The sequence below is a fragment of the Cyprinus carpio genome, unplaced genomic scaffold, assembly GCF_018340385.1.
Source record: "Cyprinus carpio isolate SPL01 unplaced genomic scaffold, ASM1834038v1 S000006741, whole genome shotgun sequence".
Lineage (NCBI taxonomy): Eukaryota > Metazoa > Chordata > Actinopteri > Cypriniformes > Cyprinidae > Cyprinus > Cyprinus carpio.
The window spans coordinates 139,690-164,509 of NW_024879340.1; the positions used below are offsets into that span (position 1 = coordinate 139,690).

General features: G+C 37.7%; 1 protein-coding gene across 1 annotated transcript in view; it reads right to left on the reverse strand.

Annotated features, from left to right (window-relative positions):
* Window positions 1–22,819, reverse strand: part of LOC109072375 (spondin-1-like) — a 58,386-nt gene extending 35,567 nt beyond the window's left edge. Inside the window, exons 1-2 of the mRNA XM_042755677.1 lie at window positions 22,312–22,819; window positions 20,932–21,038 (exon numbers count right to left, since the gene is read on the reverse strand). Coding sequence (XP_042611611.1) covers window positions 20,932–21,038; window positions 22,312–22,549 — 345 coding nt within the window. The 5' untranslated portion in view covers window positions 22,550–22,819. The remainder of the gene's footprint in view (window positions 1–20,931; window positions 21,039–22,311) is intronic.
* Window positions 22,820–24,820: the final 2,001 nt, after the last annotated feature.

Sequence of the window (24,820 nt, forward strand, 5' to 3'; positions counted from 1 at the left end):
TGCAAAGTTTCATGAGTTTTGGAGCACGTTTAGGCCCTCAAAAATGCGACTCATTGCGGAGAAGAAGAAGAAGAAGAAGAAGAAGAAGAAGAAGAAGAAGAAGAAGAAGAAGAAGATTACACTCATATTATAAGAAACGGAGCAATTCCAAGAGGGTCCTCGCACTGCAGTAAAATGCCCACAAAAATCAGTTTGGGGCAAATGCAACTTATTTATCATGAGCCCAGCATTTAGCAAGGCAGGGAAACATTCAGTCTACCTGAAGGAAGATGTATTTCATTGTAAGTTAATCTCTTATGCGCAAGGGCTATTTTCGGGATTTTCGCCTGCCATTTTGCCTATCCAAATTCAAAAGCTTCCCATACCCACATAAGTTTGGTATCATTTTACAGGAAACCCTTTGAAATTACATAAAACACTGTTGAAATTGATAAAAATTGATTTTATATGTTGTCTGTTTTATAATAAATGTAAATAAATGTAAAAAAGGTGCATTTAGATTTTTTATATATATAAACTGAAGTTTGAAATTGTATAGCTCAGGCCATGAGATTTCCAGCCTCCTGCAAACAATTTTATTTGTTTCCAGCACATGTCAGCTAATAGAGAAAAAAGTAAATTTGTTTCTATCATAATCTATGCAAAAGTTATTCTATTCCAACTGAAGGGAGGAATAATAACCTTTTTGTATACAATTTCCTCCTACCCAAATTTTAAGTCTCCCCATACCCACATACAGTAGAATAAATGCAATATCTTTATATCCTTTTACAGAAAACCCTTTGAAGTTACATAAAAAAGCTGCTGTTTGTGACAAATATTATTATTTATGTTGTTTTTCATACGATGATCCACCTCAATATAAGGTGCTTTTTTGTGTTCTAAACACTGTCTTTGAAAGTGGATAACTCAGGCCCTGTGTGGTCTAGCCAACTGCATTACATTATAAAATTTATCTGGTCTATCACAATCTAAAATAGAATCCACATTCTCCAGCTTTATATCATTTAATTTATGTGCATTCTGTATTGGTGTACTGATTTAGAGCATCTGACCTCAGCATCACCTGCCTCTAGCATCCTTCTCTTTCAACATCGGTCTGATTGGTCGAGAGTTGCGTGCTAATCCGCTAGCCGCAGCTGCTATATGGCCTTCAGAGCGTCAAAGAAACAAATATATGTTCATCCACACAGCACTGTAATAATACATGTGTTTTTACTGTATATTCACTGAAATGCATCATGTACTGTAATTTTCTGTCAATAAACAGTTTATCAGATTGTCAGCTGTGCTTTCACGTTTCAAAATAAAGATTAAAAGATAAAAAAGTAACTAACATGCTTATAGCCTCACCAGACGCGCGTTCATTCCTCTCCAATGCGCCGGTGATCATCCATAACTTGTAATATGATTCTTATAAATTGATATTCTCAAAGCCTTCTCGCGAGCGATCTTAGCATACAAACAGCTGAAAACTACAAATCCCAGAGACCACCGCGATTCCCCAGCGGAGATGGAAGGGGTCACTGACTGCCCCCACCCTTCCCCCGCTGTTGACGCAGAGGTGTCAAATTCCACAGCTCTCACTGGCCCGCTGCTCAGCTTGACATCTGATCTGACTAATAGCGCTTCACAACCAAGCTCAGATCTGTAAAACATAAGACCTGATCCTAGGAAAGACATTTGATATGGAGAGTGCGTCTCTGGAAGAAAGTGTGTCTTTTTTTCCTGGTGCGCAATTGGACAAAACACTTTATATCTCACCGATGGAAGCACGCAGAAACGTAAAAATGGTCTTCTTTGAAAGAAGAGATTCTAATCTAAAAGAAACAAAATACTATACAAATAAACAAAAATACACTCAGCAGACTTAAACATTTCATCAAATACAAATAAAAAACTGCACTTAATTAACAAATTTCACATCGCGATTCTATACTGCATTTCATTAGCTCTGTACTTGTACTCTGCATAATGACCATAAAGTTGAATCTAATCTAATCTAATCTAATCTAATCTAATCTATTGAAGATCATTCGATCTGTGATTGTCACACAGTAAAATGATCTACATCTACAGCTTTCTTGTGATATATGACTTGCCTGTTTTGTGAAAAATATATAAAATACACATTCTTCGCAAAAATTATTCGCAATTGTTAGGCGGAAATTTGTGTGTGGGACAAATATACTTCTAAGCTTAATTTCACTACTTTATGTATCATAAAATTAATAACCAAATTAATGGTATTCTTTGTAAAGAAGACACTCTAAGCTTTCATATGAACCCATATATGGGCTGATACCAAATAAGGAAGGCTTTGCAAATGAAGCACGAACATTTTGTACATAGTTTTTGGACCCGGTACTGGGTCTGGTAAGTTAATGCTGTTAAATAGACAGAGAGAGAAAATACATTGAAAAAACAAACAAACAAAAAAACTTGGACTTCATTATATTGAAGTATCAATCCAAACACCAGAAGCAACCTACACTATCTTTAACCCTCTGAAGTCGATTAACGCGTATACACGTTTTGAGGCATTTTCTCCTGATAACCCCGAAAAGAACTTAAATTACACTTTCAGTTTTGATCGTACAGATAAGAGCAATATATCAATCGAATCTGTAAAGGGTCTACTTTTTTTTTGTATACAGATATAATAACAACAAAACTTTGTGCACTTATAAAATAAAGATAACAAACAAGGAGTGCTGTCTGCAGCCTTTGTCTGCGCTGATCTTCATTTACAAACGTGTCATTATAATGAACTGTAACTCAGTGAATACTCAACGAAGAGACATGAGAGAGATATCTATAGAAAGCTTGACATGTCTACTTTTAAACTAAACAAGTGCTGCCGAAAACAAATATTCTGTGATAAAGTAATCAATATGAAAACAACGCGATGTCCGTTTTTCACGTCTCCCTTTATTATCTTCTAATGCGCCCACGCCCCCGCGCTGAACACGCTATTGAGATGATAATGTTTCACTGAAGCGCGCGGCTTGAATACGCCCACACAACAGACGACAACGAAGCGAGACTGTTCTTCAAGTTTTTTTTTTTATTTTACTGTTTGCTTCGCGATGAGAGGAATAAGACATAATTTACCCCAAAAAGATGTGATATGGTTGAGGATTTGAGATTTGGATTTCCTCAGAAAAAAAGAATGAAGCACTTTATTCAGCAGAGATCATAAACATGAGTAAGTCTCTTTTTATTTATTTATATACTTGTACTAGTTTTCACATAACGTTTAAACATTTTATTAGTTAGACTTTTTCCAAAGACTTTTTCCAAACTATATTTCCTGACTAAATGTATAATCAAGTGAAATATTATGAAGTTTCAATAACGATATACACTACTATACCATTCAAAAGCTTGATGTAAATAATATAAATGTAACAAATAAATGTAACTGTAACAAATGTAACAAACAATGCTGTTCTTTCAATTTATCCCCCCTAAAAAACCTGAAAAAATATTTTCAACTCTTTTCAACATTATTATTATTAATAATAATAATAATGATAATAATAATAATAACAATAAATGTTTTTTGTAAAAAATAAGATTGTTAAAAGGATTTCTGAAGGATTGTGTGACTGGAGTAATGATGCAAAAAATTCAGTTTGAAAGTCAGCTTTGATTGTTCCTAATAAACTGTTTAACTGCACTCACAAGTGAATATTAAATTATGTTGTGGGATAATTAAATATATTCTAAATAAACTACAAACATAAAATTATATACATTTATTTTGTCCTCACATTCTTTCTTGTAACTCATCCCTCTCAGTCACACAGCTGACTGAATGGCTCATTATGCAGCTCATTATGCAGGCCTTTGTCTTCTCAGGTGTGAATCACAATGATATTCATAATAGTTGACGCCTACTCGCATATGACTTTTACCAACAAAAAGTGTCTTCGAAAATTTAAATCAATATATTGTTTTCTGTAAGTAAGTAAACAAGATGATTTTCACATCATTTAGAAAGAAAAATTCTAGGCTACAAACTCCAGTTCTCAAAAGTCCCGGGAACCAATGTTTTGTATGTGTTTTATTGCCTTATTCAAGTGATTTAACATATTTAGTTTTTCACTAACCATGCATAACATTTTTTTTCTCAAAAACACAATCATGTACATACATGCTGCTCACATATTATTATAGCCCAGTTTGTGCTGATTACAGTGAGATTAGACTTTAGCCATTAAGATATTTATAAGAAACTGAAAAAAAGCACAAATGGGACACTAGCTATGTTTCCATCCACATATTTTTATGCGCTTTTGGATCATCGCATAAAAAAATTATTTTATTGAAAAGTATGCATATTTATTCATTCACAGGCTATATGCTTGAAATAATGTTTTAGTTCAAAACTTTAAGTGCCATTGTTTAAAAAAATGCTTTATTGACTGAAGTTTCTTTTTTATTATTATTTTAATAGATTTAACTTGAATCTCAATACTATCAATGAGTTTATAAGTTAAAACGTGTGAAAATGTCACAGTGCATATTAAATAGCCTAAATGAACTTGTATCTTGTATAGTAACAAAGACCTTGATTGCATGTTACCATGAAACTAACAATATAATTTGATTGTTTTTAAAATGAACAATTCCTGTATAAATTGGGACAGCAACCTTTACATCAAACATTTTTAAATGGTCCACAGATGAGCAATGCGGAAGGCAGATTCTGCGCCAGAGCACACAAAGGGAATGTGCATGCACAATTTTTAGGGGGGAGGAGGGTTTTTTTGTTTCTTAGAGTAATTTTCAGATGCAGTGGAAAAAATAAAACAGGATAAACACAAACAGAAACTTGTAAATAGTTAACAACATAGCCTAGATTAACCCACAGTAACAAAATTTAACCAATGAATTCACTAACCCACAGTGACAAATTTTAACCGATTCGCCTATTTTCGTTTTCTTAAATAAAAAAAACTTAAAAATAAATTTAAGTTTTTGAGAGGAAAAAAAAAATGTAATGTATAAGTCACATTTTATTACATTCAGAAATAATAAGGGCAGGCCTAATAATGTTATAATGTACCAACGGGATATTTTTTAGTTCCCCTCACTTTAACAACAAATCCTTTAAATTTAACTATCAGAACAGAACAAAAATTTTAAATATATAATTCTAATGGATAAATATAATTGCAGTATATAATAATATAGGCTAAGCTATAAACAAAAAATGAATAATAATAATAATAATAATAATAATAATAATAATAATAATAATAAAAATAATAATAATTTAAAGCGAAACATAAGGTAAGGTTGGGCTTAAGGTTTTTCATTCGGACAAATCCAAACGTTTCCATATCCATGATGTTGCCCATTTTGAAGCTAAACTATTATTCATTAAGTAAAATAGGCTTTGTAGTTCACGCATGTTTCAGTATCGACAGAAAAAAATCATAATGAGCAAAAAATATGCCAGAGTGGACCGCTACTCATGCCTCATGGCACTTTGAATGGCTGTGTTGTTTCCAATGAATATGTGCGCGAGGCACCAGCCCGATCAAACAGCTGAAACAGAAAATACTCAATTTTTGGTCACACAGTAAAGGCATAATTCTTGAAAAATCAAGAATAATAGCAGAGTTAATAATAATTATTTCTAAATGCTGGACCGGTCTCATTTCGCTCTGCATATGGATATGATTTTTTTTTTTCTCTTTTTTTTTTACCAAGAAGGAACTGAAATGAAAACATTTACCTTTTAATCTGTGTATTTATATATTTATTGTTTAATAACAATAGCATGCAGTAAGAGCCTTTGTGTAAAGGTCTTTCTTTTAAATTTTGATGCATAGACTGTAGCCTAAGACTATCCCACGTTTTGAAATTAACTCACTGTAAATTTTCTAATGGTTTTTAAGTATGTTACAATGTTATATTATAATGTTATTGTTGTTTTACTTCCTCGTTTCATCTCCGTTTACAAACCAAAATTTTACAATTACAGTCAGTTTGCAATCCCTGCCTTTGCGCCACCTGGCAGTAATTTTGCGAATAACTTTAACATGCGACTGACTTGCAGTTAACGCCGCGGCCCTGCGGCGGCAGCATTACCCATTTTGGTTGTCCACCTACTGTATATATATATATATATATAGTCATGTGAAAAAATTAGGACACCCTATGGAAGCCTGTGTGTTTTTCAAATATTTGAATACATGGATATTTAATATCAATGTAAAGCAATACTAAGATATTCAAGAAATATATTTAAACAATTAAAACTGAAGATAAGTCTTTCCAAAACTTTCTTTAAAATCTGTTTAAAAAAAAAACAACAATTTGTGGTGAGAAAAAATTAGGACATCCCAACAATAATTCTCACTTAAATTGGCTAAAATCACACACAGGTGTATCATATCAGGTACACGATTAGAACATTGTTATGAGGATGCTTGCCCTATTTAAATCTCACACATTTGGTTTGGTGTGCTCTTGGCTGTTGAAGTGAGAGTGGACAGCATGGTGAGGTCAAAAGAGCTATGTGGGGCCATCAGAAAGAAGATTGTAGAAGCTTATGAGTATGGAAAGGGATTTAAAAAGATCTCCGGAAAATAGTCTACAAGTGAAGGACATTCAAAACAACTGTCAACATGCCCAGGTCTGGCTGTCCAAGCAAGTTCACCCCGAGAGCAAACCACAAGATGCTAAAAGAGGTCATCAAAAACCCTAAAATTTCATCACAGGACCTACAGCAGGCTCTTGCTACCGCTGATGTGAAAGTGCATGCATCTACAGTCAGAAAGAGACTACAGAAGTTTAACCTTTTGAGCGGTACGGTCCCACATATGGGATTCTTATTTTCGTGCCCCTGAGAGTATGGTCCCACATATGGGATTTAGAACATTCGGTGACGTCACATAACTGTCAAATTCAAACTGCGTTTTCGCATGTTGGCTGGCGCTGAGCCAGAGACAGAGTGCACTGCTCTTGTCATATTATCACAACTATGCAGTATTATTATCCACATAATACATATTTAAGGTTTCAGACATTTAAATACACATAAATACTAGTAAAACAATACATTTAGAGTTTGAAAAATACACGCATATGTCTATGGAAGCAACAATAACAATCCATTCAAATTTAATTTGCAGATGTGCTTTATTCATATCAGATACACATCGAATAAAGTAACTGTAAAGTTCACTCTGTTCATCAACCAGTTCACCCGCCACTTATTACTTGTATTTCGGGAGAAATTGATGAATTGACGTGCTGTAAATCCGACTGACAGGATTCTCTAAACTGCAGCGCGAGCAAACATGGCGGAGCCCATGTCACATTACAGATCACGATCAAGATCATTTATAAAGGTTTTTAAACGACAAAACACACTCATTTACACAAATTTGTGAATCGGAATATCAGATTGTTCATGACATGGTATGCAAGTTTGTGAATATTTTAAATAAAAAAAAAAAGGAGAAACGAAATAAAAGCGATCCATCTATAAAACAGTGTTATTGTAGACGCGGTGTGTCACGTGACAAGCCTGACACGTCGCCATGGAAACAGTAAAGGGAACGTTCTAAAATAACGGTCAACTTAAAAAAACTCACTCTGGGGGGACCGCTGGAATATTTTAAACTCACCACTGAAAAGGTTACCTTTCATGGGAGGTGTGCAAGGAGGAAACCCCTGCTCTCTAAGAAAAACATGAAGGCCAGACTGAAGTTTACCAGAGAGAATGTAGACAAAGACCAGGACTTCTGGAATAATGTTCTTTGGACAGATGAGTATAAAATTGAATTATTTGGACACTGCAACAGAGGACATGTTTGGCGTAAATCAAATACAGCATTCCAGGAAAGGAACCTCATACCAGCTGTAAAACATGGTGGTGGAAGTGTCCTGGTTTGGGGGTGTTTTGCTGCAGCTGGACCTGGCCAGCTCACCATCATAGAATCCACCATGAATTCTACTGTGTATCAGGGGGTGCTTGAGGAACATGTGAGACCATCCGTAAAAAAAAAAATTAAAGCTGAAGCGGAACTGGATCCTGCAACAGAACATTGACCCAAAACATACCAGTAAATCCACCAAGAACTGGCTGAAAACTAAGAAATGGAGAGTACTGGAATGGCCGAGTCAAAGGCCAGATCTGAATCCCATTGAGATGCTGTGGGCTGACTTGAAACGTGCTGTACATGCAAGAAACCCATCAAATATCTCACAGCTGAAACAATTTTGCATTGAGGAGTGGGGCAAACTTTCCTCAGACCGATGTCAGAGACTGGTAGATGGCTACAAGAAGCGTCTCACTGAAGTAATTTCAGCAAAAGGGGGTAACACTCGCTATTAGTGAGCAGGGTGTCCTAACTTTTTCCTCCGTTAGAATACACATTTTTGTTAATCTTTTGTTTAATGAGTAAAACTTGATCAGTTTTTGTTGTTTACGTGCAATTAAATCACTTTCTTTTCCAAACAAAAATAAAAACAAGATGAAAACCAGTGATATGTAAATATTTCTTAATAAAGAACAGAAAATTTAATGGGGTGTCCTAATTTTTTCACATGACTGTATATATATACACACACTCTGTGTTTAGTGTTTTCAGAAACATTCATTATACGTTTGGTTAAAGATATTTTATTAGTTTTATTCGGTATTTGTTTGTGCTATGGATTTTTTGAGTATTAGGAATATATGCTCATTACAGTAGTACAGATTTGGCTTAACAATATTATATGTAAACACCAAAGTCAATTGTGAGTAAGGCACCTAAATATAAAAAAATTCTACGTGAGCCTTTCTGGTCAAAATGTTAATGTTTGGTTAAAGATATTTTATTAGTTTTATTCAATATGTGTTTGTGCTATGGATTTTTTGAGTATTAGGAAGATATGCTCATTACAGTAGTACAGAGTTGGCTTAACAATATTATATGTAAACACCAAAGTCAATTGTGAGGAAGGCACCTAAATATGAAAATTCTACGTGAGCCTTTCTGGTCAAAATGTTAATGTTTGGTTAAAGATATTTTATTAGTTTTATTCAATATGTGTTTGTGCTATGGATTTTTTGAGTATTAGGAAGATATGCTCATTATAGTAGTACAGAGTTGGCTTAACAATATTATATGTAAACACCAAAGTCAATTGTGAGTAAGGCACCTAAATATGAAAATTCTACGTGAGCCGTTCTGGTCAAAATGGTAATGTTCCCAGGTAATGTTAATTTTTGTTCAACTTGTTTTGTTGACACTGACTGCTTATAGACTATAGACTATACTATTATACTACAAGAATGTCAGTAAAGTGTACTTGGAAAGCCAATGGTTGATTGCTAAGATTCTAATTTCTGTTTTATGACTTTCACAGGCCATTTGTGCATATTTCATGTCTGACAGATTTTTATAATTGAATGGACCATTTTGAGTGATAACGTCTCCAGGTTACGTATGTAACCATGGTCCCCAGAGGGAATGAGATGCTGCGTCGAGAAATGCTTTGGCAACGCCCCTGCATGATCGCGTTCTGAAGCACATGTAAAATCAGCCCAATGGAGCAGCATGTCACGAGCCAGGTGACATGAGCAACCAGGAAGTATATAACCCATCTGGCAGAGTGCAAGTTAACTTCCATGAAGTAGCACCTGCAGGGATGCAGGGAGTATGGCAAAGAGATGCAGCATCTCCTTCCCTTGGGGAACCATGGTTATATACGTAACCTGGAGACGTTACCCTTCAGGAACATGAGCTGCGTCAAGAAATGCTTTGGGAACGAGAATACCCACTGCGCCATACTAACAAGTCTCTGCCTGTGTGTGTATCTCTTGAGCACATCACGAAGAGAGAACTTGGGACCCTGGGGTAGATGCCAGGTCTAGGTTATAGAAGCGGACAAAAGTGTGAGGAGAGGACAGCACAAATGTCCTGCAAGGCCACACCCAAGTTGAGAGTCTTGGAGGCCGCCATACTCCTGGTCGAGTGCGCTCTGACCCCCATAGGTGACGGGAGGCCAGAGGACTCGTATTCTAGTGAGATGGTCTCGACCACCCACCTACTCATAGTCTGCTTTGTTGCCAGAGATCCTTTCTTTGGCGGACCAAAGCAAACAAACAGCTGATCTGCCTTACGCCATGGGGTAGCTCTGTGTGTGTAAGCGTCCAGTGCTCGAACTGGACAGAGCAGATTAAGCCTTTCTTGGCCTATGGGCCCTGGCGAAGAAATGGGCACCTTAGGGACATACCCTAACCCTAATTAGGAAGGAATGCCCTAACCTTTTTAAGTGAGGAAATAACGAGGAGAAAAATAGTCTTGAGTGTGAGAAACGTGACTGGAACTTCTTCTATCGGTTCAAAGGGGACATCGCACAAGCCCTCCATAACCACTGCCAGGTCCCATGAGGTTACCTTAGTGTGGTGTACTGGCCTCAGACTCAGGGTGCCATGGAGGAAATGAGTGACAAGGGGATGTCTTCCTAATGATTGACCACCCAGAAGGGCATGGTAAGCAACTAAGGCCGCCACGTATACCCTCAGAGTGCAGGGAGATAACTCTGCGGAGAATCGCTCCTGCAAAAACTCCAGAATTGTATCAACTGAGCAGTTGACTGGGTCTCGCAGTTGTTGTCCACACCATGAAGTGAAAAGCTTCCACTTCAAGGTGTACTGTTTCCTTGTGGCGGGAGCTCTGTACTGGAGTATAGTCTCAAAAACCTCAGTTGAGACACCAGATGCTAGGAGCTGTGCCCCCTCAGGGGCCATGCCCACAGCTTCCACAACTCCGGCCAGGGGTGAAGAATGGTGCCCCCTGCCTGAATGAGGAGGTCCTTCTTGATTGGAATCTCCAGCTGAGAGCTGTCGAGGAGGGACACCAGGTCCGAGAACCATACTCGGGCCGGCCAGAACGGGGTTACTAGGAGCAGACGGACCCCATCCCGGTGCACTCCCAGGATCATAATGATTGGGGGAAAAACGTACAGATGAAGCCTCGGCCACTTCCCCCTCGGGGAAAATCCAATGGTCCTGAGCAACCACTGCAAGGGTCTCATGTACAGCAGGCCAAAATGTATCACGTTGAATGCTGCTGCCATCAGACCCAACAGCCTTTGAAACTGTTTGACAGTGAGTGACTGACCTTCTCTTACTCTCTTGATTGTCGTGAGGATTGACTTGATACGAGCAGGAGACAAACGTGCCTACATCATGGCTGAATCCCACACCACACCTAAATAAGTGGTTCTCTGTAGTGGAGAAAGCACACTTTTCTTGGTGTTTAGTCTTAACCCCAGCACTCTCATGTGGGCAATGCCGATGCCGAACTGCCATCTGTGATAGGCTAAAGGGAAGAACTCGATATTGGTATGCTTCACCCCCGAAAGTAAATCTCAGGAACTTCCGATGTTGAGGAAGGATGGAAACATGGAAATAAGCATCTTTGAGATCTATCGTAACAAACCAGTCTTCAGACTGGATTTGAGATACTATTTGCTTGATATTGAGCATCTTGAACCGAAGAAGTTTGATAGCGCGTTTCAGAAGAAGGAGATCTAAGATCGGACGCAACCCCCATCCTTCTTCAGAATGATGAATAATGGCTGTAGAACCCGGACGCTCTTGAGAGAGGCGGAACACATTCGATAGCACCCTTCCTCAAGAGAGTATCTACTTCTTGTTCCATTACCAGAGCCTGCTCAGGGCCCACTAGCATGGGAATGACCCCGTTGAATCGAGGCGGATGAGAACCGAACTGGATTCTGTAACCGTTCTCTACAATCAATAAGGACCCACTTTGAAAAATCTGGTAGAAGTTTCCACGCTGCCAAAAAAGCTACTAAGGGAACCAGCCTCTCGAGGCTGGCCTCTGGTGTTATTAGAGGAGCCAGGATGACTGGCAGGGAACAACCGATCTGACTGCTGTAGCACCCTCACTTGAGGGGATGAGCTCTCCCGTACCGTACCATTGCCGGGCGGTTTTCTGTCTAGAAGTCCCCGACTGAGAGCGTCGCCCCGACCCCCATTCTCTCTGCGGAGGGGTTCAGGTTGCAATGCTCTGTTTCTGAGACTGGCGGTATGAGGAGCTTGACGGCTGGGGCTGCTCCTGCTCAGCAGCCTTATGAGCCTGGGAGCTCGAGGGAGGAAAAGTTGGAATGCCGCCGCTTGCTTCCTCGCCTCCTGAAACCTTTCGACGACAGTGTTGACTGCATCGCCAAAAAGGTCAGAGTGGGAGAGCCGGGCATCTAGGAGGAAGAATCTGTCCTTATCTTGCATATTAGACAGATTCAACCACAGATGCCACTCCATGGCCATCATTGCTGCCATTGAATGGCCGATGGCACTGGCCATTTCTTTTTGGTGGCCCGGAGGGACAAATCTGTGGCCCGATGCAGTTCAGCTACCACATCGGATTCCTCCTCCTCCCTGACATCCAGGTCACTATGCAGGTCAGCCTGGTATGCTTGTAACACCACCACAGTGTGCAAATATGTGCCAGCCTGACCTGCTCTGTCTCGACACTCATCACATCCAACTCCTCGGAGGAAGATGGATGAAGTGCCTGTCTCTCTCTCCGGGGGGAAGAAACCGCAGCGCCGGCTTCCGATCCCTGAGAGGGAGCGATGGATCTTAGTGGGTGAGGACCAAGAAAAGACGAGTCCGTCACGGATCCCTCCGCTAAATCCACCAGCGATCCCCATGACAACAGTCTATGCTGTGCCTCGGCAACAGCGGGACCATTGCCAGCAGGATCACGAGCCTGGCCGCTCTCATCAAACACGGCCAGGCGAGAGCAGAGCACATGCAGGTAGACCCTCGAGAGCTGACCGTGCATGCTCCACTCCTAAAAAAACAACACAAATTGTGTGTATCCCCCACTGCCAGATATCGTGGGCAGGGAGAAACGCAATGTCTGTAATGTCGTTTGCTTGCCATAGATTTCAACTCTGCTTTTGACTTTTTGAATGAATGCTTGTGGACTGACAGACAACAATAAATAGAACTGATACATAAACAGAGCACTACTGAAGAGTAGAAGCTAACTTGCGCTCTGCCAGATGTGCTTTTATACTTCCTTGCTCACGTTACCCCGCTAGTGACGTCTCGCTGCTCCATTGTGCTGATTTTACATGTGCTTCAGAACGCGTTCCCAAAGCATTTCTCAATGCAGCTTGAGTTCCTGAAGGGGAACTCACATTATGAAAGAATGTTTAAAAGTTCACACAGTTTCACTGAGAAACAACTCATTAGTTTTGATCAGCAGGCAACTTGCATTTGGTTATTTTCCGAATTGTAGGCAACTGTATTCAGTCTTTAGAAACATATCACTGACTGAACAGCTCTGAGTGAATGCTTCCTGTGTTTCCTCGACAGTCTCTCCTCACAAAGCCATACTGTACATCATCCATTAAAAAAAAAAAAAAAAAAAAAAAAAAAAAAAAACAAGGCTGGCACTAATTAACTATGGCACAAAATCAATCTCAAGCGCAAATAAAAGACCAAAGAAAGAGAAAGGATGTCTGCCAGCTCCTGGGAATAATAAGAAACGCATTAATAAATGCAACTGCCCTCCAGGTCGGTTGGTTCTGGAGGTTAATGGGGAGGTACTTGTGGTCATGAACCAGCATAGCTTCGCAAGGAATTATCTTCAATATTCCCTTACAAAAACTTTGACCATACCACAGTGGTAATAGATGGTTTTATCATGGTACACTGAAAAATGCAAATATTAGCTAAATATTTTCAAAACAATAAATGATCAAAATCAAAAAAAAAAAAAGAAAGAAAAAAACGGTTACCTTCTGCCATGGTACCAGTGTCCCATATACACATAACATGGCAGTTTATGGTACATTTTGTTGTCAAGTTGTCAAAAGCCAAAATACTGTTAACATTTAAGCCTCTCGTCTCAAAACATATCCCACCTCATGAAACTTTTCCAAAGCACTTAAGACCCCCAGCATTAACACCATTCTCTCCCAGCTAAGTGGAAAATGCAGCAGAGGGGTAAAAGGTAAGTCTTCATGTGGCAGCTCTGACTCGATGAGTCAGTATGGCAGTGCTCTCACTCATTAAAGACAGAGGAAATAAGGTGGGCTCTCTGGGGAGATGAGCGAAAAGAACAGAGACAAGGAAGGAGAGAGGAGCAGTGAGGGTGTCTCTGCAAGGCGCCGACCTTTCCTTCAGCCCTCAATGGCTCACATCCTTTTGGGAGTGTTGCCTACGTGGGCATGTTTGAGCCTGAGTAATTACACCAAAAGACATCATTGCTGACCCTATTTCAGTTAATTACACAGAAGATTCAGGCATAATAAATTATGTTTATGACTACAGGACAAGGTCTTAGATTTAATGGCATTTGCTATGACAAGCATTAGTGTTTCTCATACTTAAGGCTAGGTATTTAAACACCCCAGTCTCAGCCTCGGCACACCCACGGACCTCCTACAGACTTTGCTGACTGCCAAATACCTACTACACTAAAAACTTGGTACTTTTTTGAACTGGCATCTGATTGGCTGTCTGTATATGCAATCTAAGAAAGACACAGATGAGAATCATACTTGTAAAGTATTTTAAAATTAGAAATTATTATTATTATTTTTTACAGTATATACCACATTATGCCACACTAGTTTTCTCGGAGGATGTTAGAAATGAGTATTTTACAGATTATTATTTCAATCCCGTCAGAATATGCCTAATTTTTCTCATACAACCTCTGTTAAAATTCAATAGCAAATTACCTACTGTTTTTTTTACAGTGGCCGAGAGAGCTCAACGCACTGCAACGTAAGAAAACATGCAAATAAAAAAAAAAAAAAAAACACCAGCAAATTAAGAAAACAAATTCATCAGTTTGACAGCATGTCACAATATTTGCAACAAAACAAAAATACACACTCACAACAAACCCAAATACAAAAGTGTGCTGCAAACACTTACAGCAGAACCAAATACATAAATGTGCTGCAAATACACACAACATGAACAGAAAACTAAAATGAGCCGTAAAAACCATGGTTAATGTTTTAAGGGAAGTAGTAAAAGTTAGTTAGCCAGCTTACATTACCTTTCACAGTTGCAGTTATTGTGTATTTTGTCATCTTATTTAGGCTAATAATATCCCAATATTAAAATAAAATAAAATAAAATAAAATAAAATAAAATAAAATAAAATAAAATAAAATAAAAAAATCTCACCTTTCAGAGCGAAAACTGATAAACATGTGCCATGTTCGTCACATTTCCGATGTGGTCTGTGCCTATTTGCTGCGTGTTTCTGTATTTGGATTTGTTGCAAGTATTTGGTTGTGTTGCAAGTGTTGTCAAAATGATGAAGAGGTATTCTTATTTATTTATTTATTTATTTATTTTTTTTAACCCAAATTGCTTATATATAATATCCCAATTATTCTCCTCACGTTTTTGACAAAATTGGGCTATCATTTGCACACTCTGATGCATGCTGCACCTTTCAATTTGGAAGGAATCCAACGAAAAACTAAAGTAGGAAAATTTATTAAAAGGTGCCAAATCACTGTATTCAGGTAAGATACATGTTTAGATTACTCTGCTCATTTATGTGGGTTTATTATAAGTAGCCTCTTAAAAAAGTTCCAAGGCACTTCAAAGTATACAATGATAGTGCCAAAAATATTTTTGTTCACAGTGGAGAAGCAACATGTACAGGAAAAAAAAAAAAATACACTTAACATTTCCAAATATGTTATACCCTGTGTTTATGCCACTATATTGTTATACAGTTTGTGAAGGACTTTGGCAGATCTTGTTACAGACTTGCTAGAACTCTGTTTTCAAGCAAAAAATAAATAAATAAATAAAATAAAATAAACAAAGGCTGTTCTGCCAAATATCCCATTTGTTTTTGGCCTCCTTATGTAATCTTCCATTATAGCACATTACCAGTAAACCTAGTCTGAAGCATCTGGCTTTCTTTTGTCTGCTCAAATCAAATATCATCTCCCACTCCTGTCCACTTTCTCCCAAGCCGGTGTAAAGTGATGCTAAATGCTTTAGCAGGTTCTGTATTTCCTTACTAAGCACTACGCAGACTAAGATGCACAGGACCATGGCAGTTTAGATGAAGTGGGACAAACTTAGCCATCCCAATAATCTGTAATCAACTGAAATGAAAAGCCCTTGTATAAACCTCAATCAGAGAGAAAAAAAAGTGATCCAATTGAGCTTGAGTCGAACATAATGTTTATAAGTCAAAGATAATTTAGTAAACTATAGTAAGATAAATCTGTACAATCACAATACGTACAATGAAGAACTTGCCGAAACACTCTTTACCCACTGTACTAGCATAAGCAATTAACAATTTAACTGAATGTTTACTGTTCAGAACAAACAATGCTATCTCATGATCAATTCATACATATTTTATGAGGTTGCTAATTCGTATGAACTGGTACAAACCTCACTCGTACAATTTTTTTTGATTTGTCTAGACCCCAGTGATGGGTAGGTTTAGGGGCAGGTTTAGGTGAAGGTCATTTGTACAAATTAATACGAATAGTACAACTCATAAAATATGTACGATTTAGCAAAAATCATATGAATTTGTATGAGTGAGGTCATACGAATGTGTACAAATTAGCCACCTTGTAAAATATGTACCAACTGACGTGAGATCGAGCTGGAACAAACCATCAGAACGCATTATCAAAAACAAAAAAAAACAACAACAAAAAAAAAAAACCCTCTCAGGTGGACAATACTGTATGTAATGCTATCTATAGATTCCCATCTGGTGGGACAACATCCAAAAATGTAGTTTTTGGTCTGATGTAGGGTTGTGTACATGTGTAAAATATACATCAATTAATCATTCAGTTATGAAATGATTTGCCATTTGGTAGAATCTAGCTAATTTAGATAAATGTCAACATGGACAGGTTCTGTGACGTCTTCATCCTCAAAAAACATTAACAAGGTATACAAAATTAGTAGAAAGTACTGCTAAGAGTTCAGTTTTAACAAGGATAAACAATTTGAGTCAAGCATATTTGTTTTGTGTTATTGGACTTCACAATCATGAAACCATCCAAATTTTGGTGCAACACAGTTTTTGTTGATATAAATTCCAAACAATGGTTTCAAGGACAAATTTGTTTAATTTTGAAAGCTTAAAATTTTTGTACAGTGTTGCATTGTGTTCTTCGCCATTTACTAAATGTAAATTTCTAATCTGGGACCTGAAACAAAATATTGATCTACACTGAACAAAATTATAAACGCAACACTTTTGTTTTTGCCCCTATTTTTCATGAGCTGAACTCAAAGATCTAAGACTTTTTCTATGTACACAAAAAATTTTCTCTCAAATATTGTTAACAAATCTGTCTAAATCTGTTAGTGAGCACTTCTTCTCTTCTCCATCCACCTCACAGGTGTGGCATATCAAGATGCTGATTAGACAGCATGTTTATTGCACAGGTGTGCCTTAGGCTGGCCACAATAAAAGGCCACCAGAGCTGTTGCCCGTGAATTGAATTTTAATTTCTCTACCATAAGCCATCTTCAAAGGCGTTTCAGAGAATTTGGCAGTACATCCAACTGGCCTCACAATTGCAGACCACATGTAACCACACCAGCCCAGGACCTCCACATCCAACATCTTCACCTCCAAGATCGTCTGAGACCAGCCACCCGACAGCTGCTGCAACAATCGGTTTGCATAACCAAAGAATTTCTGCACAAACTGTCAGTTCATCTGCATGCTCGTCGTCCTCATCGGGGTCTCGACCTGACTGCAGTTCGTCATCGTAACCGACTTGAGTGGGCAAATACTCACATTCGATGGTTTCTGGCACTTTGGAGAGGTGTTCTCTTCACGGATGAATCCCGGTTTTCACTGTACAGGGCAGATGGCAGACAGCGTGTATGGTGTCATGTGGGTGAGCGTCAACGTTTGCTGATGCCAACTTTGTGGATCGAGTGGCCCATGGTGGTGGTGGAGTTATGGTATGGGCAGGTGTATGTTATAGACAATGAACACAGGTGTATTTTATTGATGGCATTTTTAATGCACAGAGATACCGTGACGAGATCCTGAGGCCCATTGTTGTGCCATTCATCCATGACCATCACCTCATGTTGCAGCATGATAATGCATGACCCCATGTTGCAAGGATCTGTGCAAAATTTCTGGAAGCTGAAAACATCCCAGTTCTTTTGGCCAGCATAATTACCAGTTATGTCACCCATTGAGCATGTCTGGGATGCTCTGGATCGGCGTATACGACAGCGTGTTCCAGTTCCTGCCTATATCCAGCAACTTCACACAGCCATTGAAGAGGAGTGGACCAACATTCCACAGGCCACAATCAACAACCTGATCAAATCTATGCGAAGGAGATGTGTTGCACTGCGAGGGGCAAATGGTGGTCACACCAGATACTGACTGGTTTTCAGACCAAAAGTGTTGCATTTATAATTTTGTTCAGTGTATATTCCAATTGCAAGAAAATAAATATATTCTGTGCAAGAGCAAGTTTGAGTGGAGTATTTCAGCAGGGTGCAGAGATTTATAGTTTATGTGACATTTAATGGGCCTTTTTCGTTCCGTTTCCACTATCTGGCATAGCATGAGAACTCGATCGCTGCCTTAATACAGACTAAGCCATAATCTCTATATGGGTGGAGTCTTCTGTAATTTATTGTCCCAGAAGGACTCAGGGCATCTAATATCCATGAGATCCTGGCGATATAATTGGTGCTCTTTGGACATCAAGTAGTGACCCCAAATAGCATAGAAGTAATAATAATTTTCTTTAAAGGGTTAGTTCACCCCCCCCCCCCACAAAAAAAAAGACATCTGTCATCATTTATTGAGCCTCATGTTTTTTCAAACCCATAAGACTTCTGTTCATCTTTGAAGCACCAATGTCAAGCCACTGAAAGCCCAAGCAACTTTGGCAATTCAAAAGGTTCATAAAAACGCTGTCAGAAGAATCCATATGAACTGAACAGTTCTAATCAACCCTTCTGATAAGACACTATCACTTTATATTAGGGATGCACCTAATGTTCGACAACTGAAATTATTCGGCTGAAAAAAATCTCTTTCGGTGTTCGGCCAAACAAGCGAAAAGACAGAATGAATGGTACCGTGCAATGACATTTTTGGTGATGCAATCAAATGGCAACTAGCGTAGAGTGAGAGGTGCGCAGAAAACGTCGGTAGTGTGGAAGCTTTTAAAATTGTCAGAGAAAGACGCAAAACTCATTACAACCACTGACAGCAAGAGACTGTTTAGTACTGCATGTCTTAGATGAGAAGAGGAAGGGGTGGTTGCTGTATGATGATTTCAATTGCGAAACTGCCTTTATTAGTAAATAAACTGCAGAATGTTATGTTTTCATAGTGACAACACAGCATAAGCTCACAATGCTATCATCTTGTTAGCCAGGGTTCGAACTCCAAAGCACAAGGAAAATCTGTGCTGAAACAGTGTTATTCATCAGTTGCTCAGAATGTTTTTTTTTTTTATGAATTTTTACAAAGCATGGATGTGACAACGTGATATGTGCTACAAGCATTTTCCCAAATCCGCAATGAGAATCATTTATAACTATACCTGCTGTGTTGTCAACAACAAGAAGCACTGAGGTCCATAATAAAAGCTCCATCAACATTCATAAATGTTAGTACTGCAATTTTACAAAAGATTTTATAAAAGATAATAATAATAACATTAATAAAAATTACAACAACTCTATTAATACATGTATTATTATATTCACACATAGTGTTGAAATTGAGATCTGTAATATTTTCTAATGTTTTAAAAGAAGTCTCTTTTGCTCAGCAAGGCTGCATTTATTTATACAATAAAAAATACAAAAACAGTAATATTGTGAAATTGTATTACAATTTTAAATAATTGTTTTGTATATGAACATATTGTAAAATGTGATTGATTTCTGTGATCAAAGCTGAAATTTCAGCATCATTACCCCCAGACTTCAGTGTCATATGATCCTGCAGAAATCATTCTAATATGCTGATTTGCTACTCACAGTGTTCAGTTTTTGTTGATTTTTTCTTTGAAAAGCAAGACAAAAAAAAAATAAAATCACATTTTGGCTATTTAATTTATGCAATGTTAAAAAAAAAAATTTCAAAACACATAGGGGGAAAAAAAACGTGAAAAAGAAAAACCGTGTTTGGTTTTCGGCTTTCGGCCCAGTGTTTCATTCTGTTTGGCTTCGGGTTTGGCCAAGAATTTTCATTTCGGTGCACCCCTACTTGATATGATGAACACATTTAATGTATGCTTTTATTCCCATATAAACATTGATCATTGCACATATATAGAGCTCATCAAATATAAATGGAAGCCTTGCCATATTTGCTTGACACTTGATTCATATGTATTATGTTCACAATGTTTTATTAACTTTTTGAACTGTCTGGATTTGGTTGCATTGACTTTCCATGGAGAGAGCGTGCTCAGGTTTCATTAAAAATATATTCATTTGTTTTCAGAAAATTAACAACCATCTTAGGCCAGGCATACACTGTCATTTTCTTTCAGTTTTGAGCTGAATTCTGACTTGTGTGACTTTTTTGATTCAGCCGAATTTCAGTTTTGTTGTGCATCTTTTTGATGTGCAGTGTACAAGGGGTAACAAGAGATGAGTAACCTCTTCTGACTAGCAATCGGATGGTCAGGTGAATTTCTGACATGCCATAAATTTTGGTTTGATTAGACACAGACACATATGACAATGCCTTCCTTTAAAAAGCTGATAAGCTAATTTATTTTTCTAGTTTAATTCATTATGGTTATATGGGTAAGAGTTTTATTTTTGGGGTTTACCATGTTTTACATCACAGAGAATTATGTTTCCCAAGAGTGCATTTGCATTGCTAGTGTGCATGACTTTGGTCCGATTCTCACCTGGAAATTTCCAGCATAATCCTCCTCTTGGTCACCATTGTGCCCTTCCTTCAGAGCTATAAGAGTAAAGCCTCTGAAGTATGCAGGGTTGGTTGCATACAGGGATACTGGAAATAATCACAATAAAAATAATCAGTTACATTATCTTTCTGATTGCATTCAAGGAACAATCAAAATCAATAAAACACATACAATGATATCAGGCTTCTGATAAAGAATTGGTAATATTGCATATTCCATATTATTCTTGGTAATACGTTTTGCCAATATAATCTTTAGCTACTGAGGATAAACTCATTTGGCTTGTTGTCCGCAGTGAAGGGGCTGAAGGAGACAGCTACAAATGCTTGGAAGATAAGTAAGGGTAGCAAGTTGCCTACATTTTGTTCATGGAGTTGGGGAGGTGAAGGAAACAGATGAAACAGCTGATGCCGGAGCAAGGTGAGTGCTGCTTATATGCTCCAGCAGTTCACTGAAAAATTAGATGGGTCCATCGCTCCCAAAAATGCATTTAGGAACTTAACTTCTTTTCTAGTCCAGAAATTCAGACTTTTTTATGTTAAAATACATCTAGTAAAATGGTAATGTAACCCATTTTAAATATCTTCACTAACAAATATTATTTAACTTATAATGCACAAAGAAACGGATTATTGGTTAATGCACAGTACAAATTAGAAAGTCATAAATATTGTAAACCTTTAATTTGCATATTGAAAACAATTTGCAGTATAGGAAAAAAACTGAAATAGATATAAAATTGTTTTTGTTTGTTTATTCATTCAGTCAGTAAGTCAGTTAGCGAGTCATGTCAGATATGACAACATAACATAAATCAAGCCTCAGTACTAAAATGTACTCAAATTGTAAGTTATTTTGGAGCTTTAGGAAGCATTTAAACTGAACATTTTATAAAACTGCGAAAATGGCAAAAAAAGAAAAAAAAGAAAAAAGGCAAATTGCCAAATCTACAGTTTTTGAAAACAGACACTGTAGTTGATAAATTCAAGTAAAATTAAATGTGACAGCTCACCCTGATATAAATGTGACAACTTGCTCTGACTTGACCTTAATGAAATACATCTTTGTTCTGATAACACAGTTCAGATATTAAAATCTACTGTTCTGGTTTTCCCTTTGCTTAATGTAAACAAATATTTATGGACTTTTTACTTAAAACGTTATAGTTACTGAGACAACTTCCCCGAATTAAAATAACCCAGTTCACACTATCACTTAGGCAATATAATGCCCCAACATGCTGCCTATATAGGCAGCTTGTTAGTTTTTCAGACAAAGCCCCTGTCTCCAGCGCGCGCACTGTGTAGCGTCTTTGTCCGCGCCGGTGGTCCTGACAACAGCTGAAATAGTGACATGTACCTCGATAAGTGCTGCCGGGTTGATAATGCTCCGGGTCTCCTTCCACTCGCAGTCTGAACTCACTGAAGCCCTCCCTCCTGCCTCCAGCTCCGTGAGGCTGAGCCCGCGTTATCCAGCTGCAATAGCCGTCAGATGGAGCCGCTCTGTCCGCGGGCTCCTCGGGAACACTCGCGCACACGCAGCCGGTTATCAGCAGCAGGACAGCGGCTCGCCACATCTCCGATCGCTTCACTTTCATTTTCAAATATGCACTTACAAGCGTGTTTCTAGAGTGCTGAACTCTAGTGGAAACTAAACTTGGCTGTAATAACAGGCTCCCATTTACGCCGCAAATGCTGATTTCTCCGCCTTCACCCTTGTTATTTTACCATTCTGACCTGAAGAGAGAAAGAGAGATGAGGAATCGCCCGTCTGTACCGAGTGGCACATTCAGAGTGTACTGACTCTAATGCTGCTGCCTCACACTGACAGCTGAATGGATTCAGCCACACGAACTTAAAAACAAAGACCACATGCTCAGAACAGAGAGAGCCCCGGTTTTCAGATATTTTGAGAATCGTCAGAACAAATTTATGCCGTCCTTATTAATTATATATATATATATATATATATATATATAATATATATATATATATATATATATATATATATATATATATTTATGTATGTATGTGTGTGTGTGTGTGTGTGTGTGTGTGTGTGTGTTCGTTCGTTCGTTCATTCATATGAACATTCTGCTTTCTCAAGCGCTCTCAGTGTTTGCCTTTAAGTATTACAGCACTTAAATATATTGAAATATATTTTGAATTCACATATATGTGAAGCACTGTTAAATATATTGAAATATATTTTGAAAATCTATTTTAAAAATACATATGTTGCGTGTGTGTTACATTATATTCATGCCTCAAATAACTTTTAATCAATGTTTTTTCAGTGCAGCAATGCATTTTGTTTATACACTATGTTTACCATTTTTAAAGCTATTATTATATTATATTATATATTATATTATATTATATTATATATTATATATATAGATCCTATATTCTAATTCTATTTAGGCCTACTATCAACTTAATATGTTATCAAGTGTCAGGACAAGTTTATAATTTTATGTACTATGTAAACGCTGTGTAATGTGTTTGATGGGCGCGCGCGTTGAACATTCGACGCGCATTTAAACTGTGGAGGGAGTTACCATGGAAACGGGGCGGCAGCTCAGCTGAGAAGTAGCAAATCTCTCCGTCTCTCACTGTTGTTTTTACTGCTTTCAGGTAAGTTTAGTCCCTAAAATTACACAAATAATACATACAACTTTTCCTGACACTTTCTTACATGTAATTGACACGCTTCTGTTGAATATTTACTTTACAGAAATGGTTCAGTGTCATGGGAATAAGTCCGTTAGCATCACAACAGTGAGCTAACAGAGGCTAACTATAAGAGGTAAGCTAGCTATAGATTTGAGCTCTTATTTATGAAAGTTTGGGATTTTAATCACATATTATGTGTAGATGAGTTTTTTTTTATAGCTTTGTAAATGTTTTGCTGGCAATTTGTTAATGGATGAATTAAAAAAAAGCTAATTAATTTAACCGTTCTGTATAATATGGTATCATCCTGTATTTAACGCTTTAAAGAAGCGTTATGAAAGCTGTATGGAACGCAGTTTGTCCCGTATTTAAGGCATATGCCGTATGACCACCTAGACCATACTAATACCAAACTCTAAGCTGAGAATCTATTTTTCTTTTTTGACCAGTGTTTGATTTGTGAGCATAGCCGTTCGAGGGAGGCTTTAAGACTAAGCGGAATCCTCCGCTGGCTAGTCGCTCGCTCCCGCTTCACAGCGAGCGCGTCTCGTGCTAACGGAGTTAGGTTTTTTTAACGTCCGCGTTTCGACTTCAGCTAACAGTTAATCAGTTTGGGAGAATGCAAACAACGTGATTCCAACATCCAGCCATGCAAGAAAACGTGCATTTTACCCTGAGGGAAGACAGAATCAATAAGGAAAGTCGTCTTTCTTTAATGTAGGTAATGTTGTTAAATACCTAGATGAAACAATTTATATTTAAATAACTTACAGCGTACTCTTAACCTTGAATATCATTCTTAAACAACAAAACGACCAATGAAGTGTCAAGCACCCAAAGCAGTCCATTAATTCTAAAGTTATCCTTAATTGAAAAATAAGCATTTCCATTTGTACTGTAGTAGGCCTACTGTATAGCTATTACACACACGCAAATCAGAGTCAGAAAGAGCTTTATTGCCAAGTATGTTTGCACATACAAGGAATTTGTTTTAGTGTCACAAGCTTCCAGAACACAGAGACAACAACAACACACAGATAATAAAAAAATAAGATCTGAACAGATAATTAAAAATTTGATAAAATAAAGAAAAAAAAACTGTAATTTTGTGAAATAGCCTATCATTGCAATTAAACATAACAGTTTTATATTTTAATATACTTTAAAATATAATTGATTCCTGTAAAGCCATG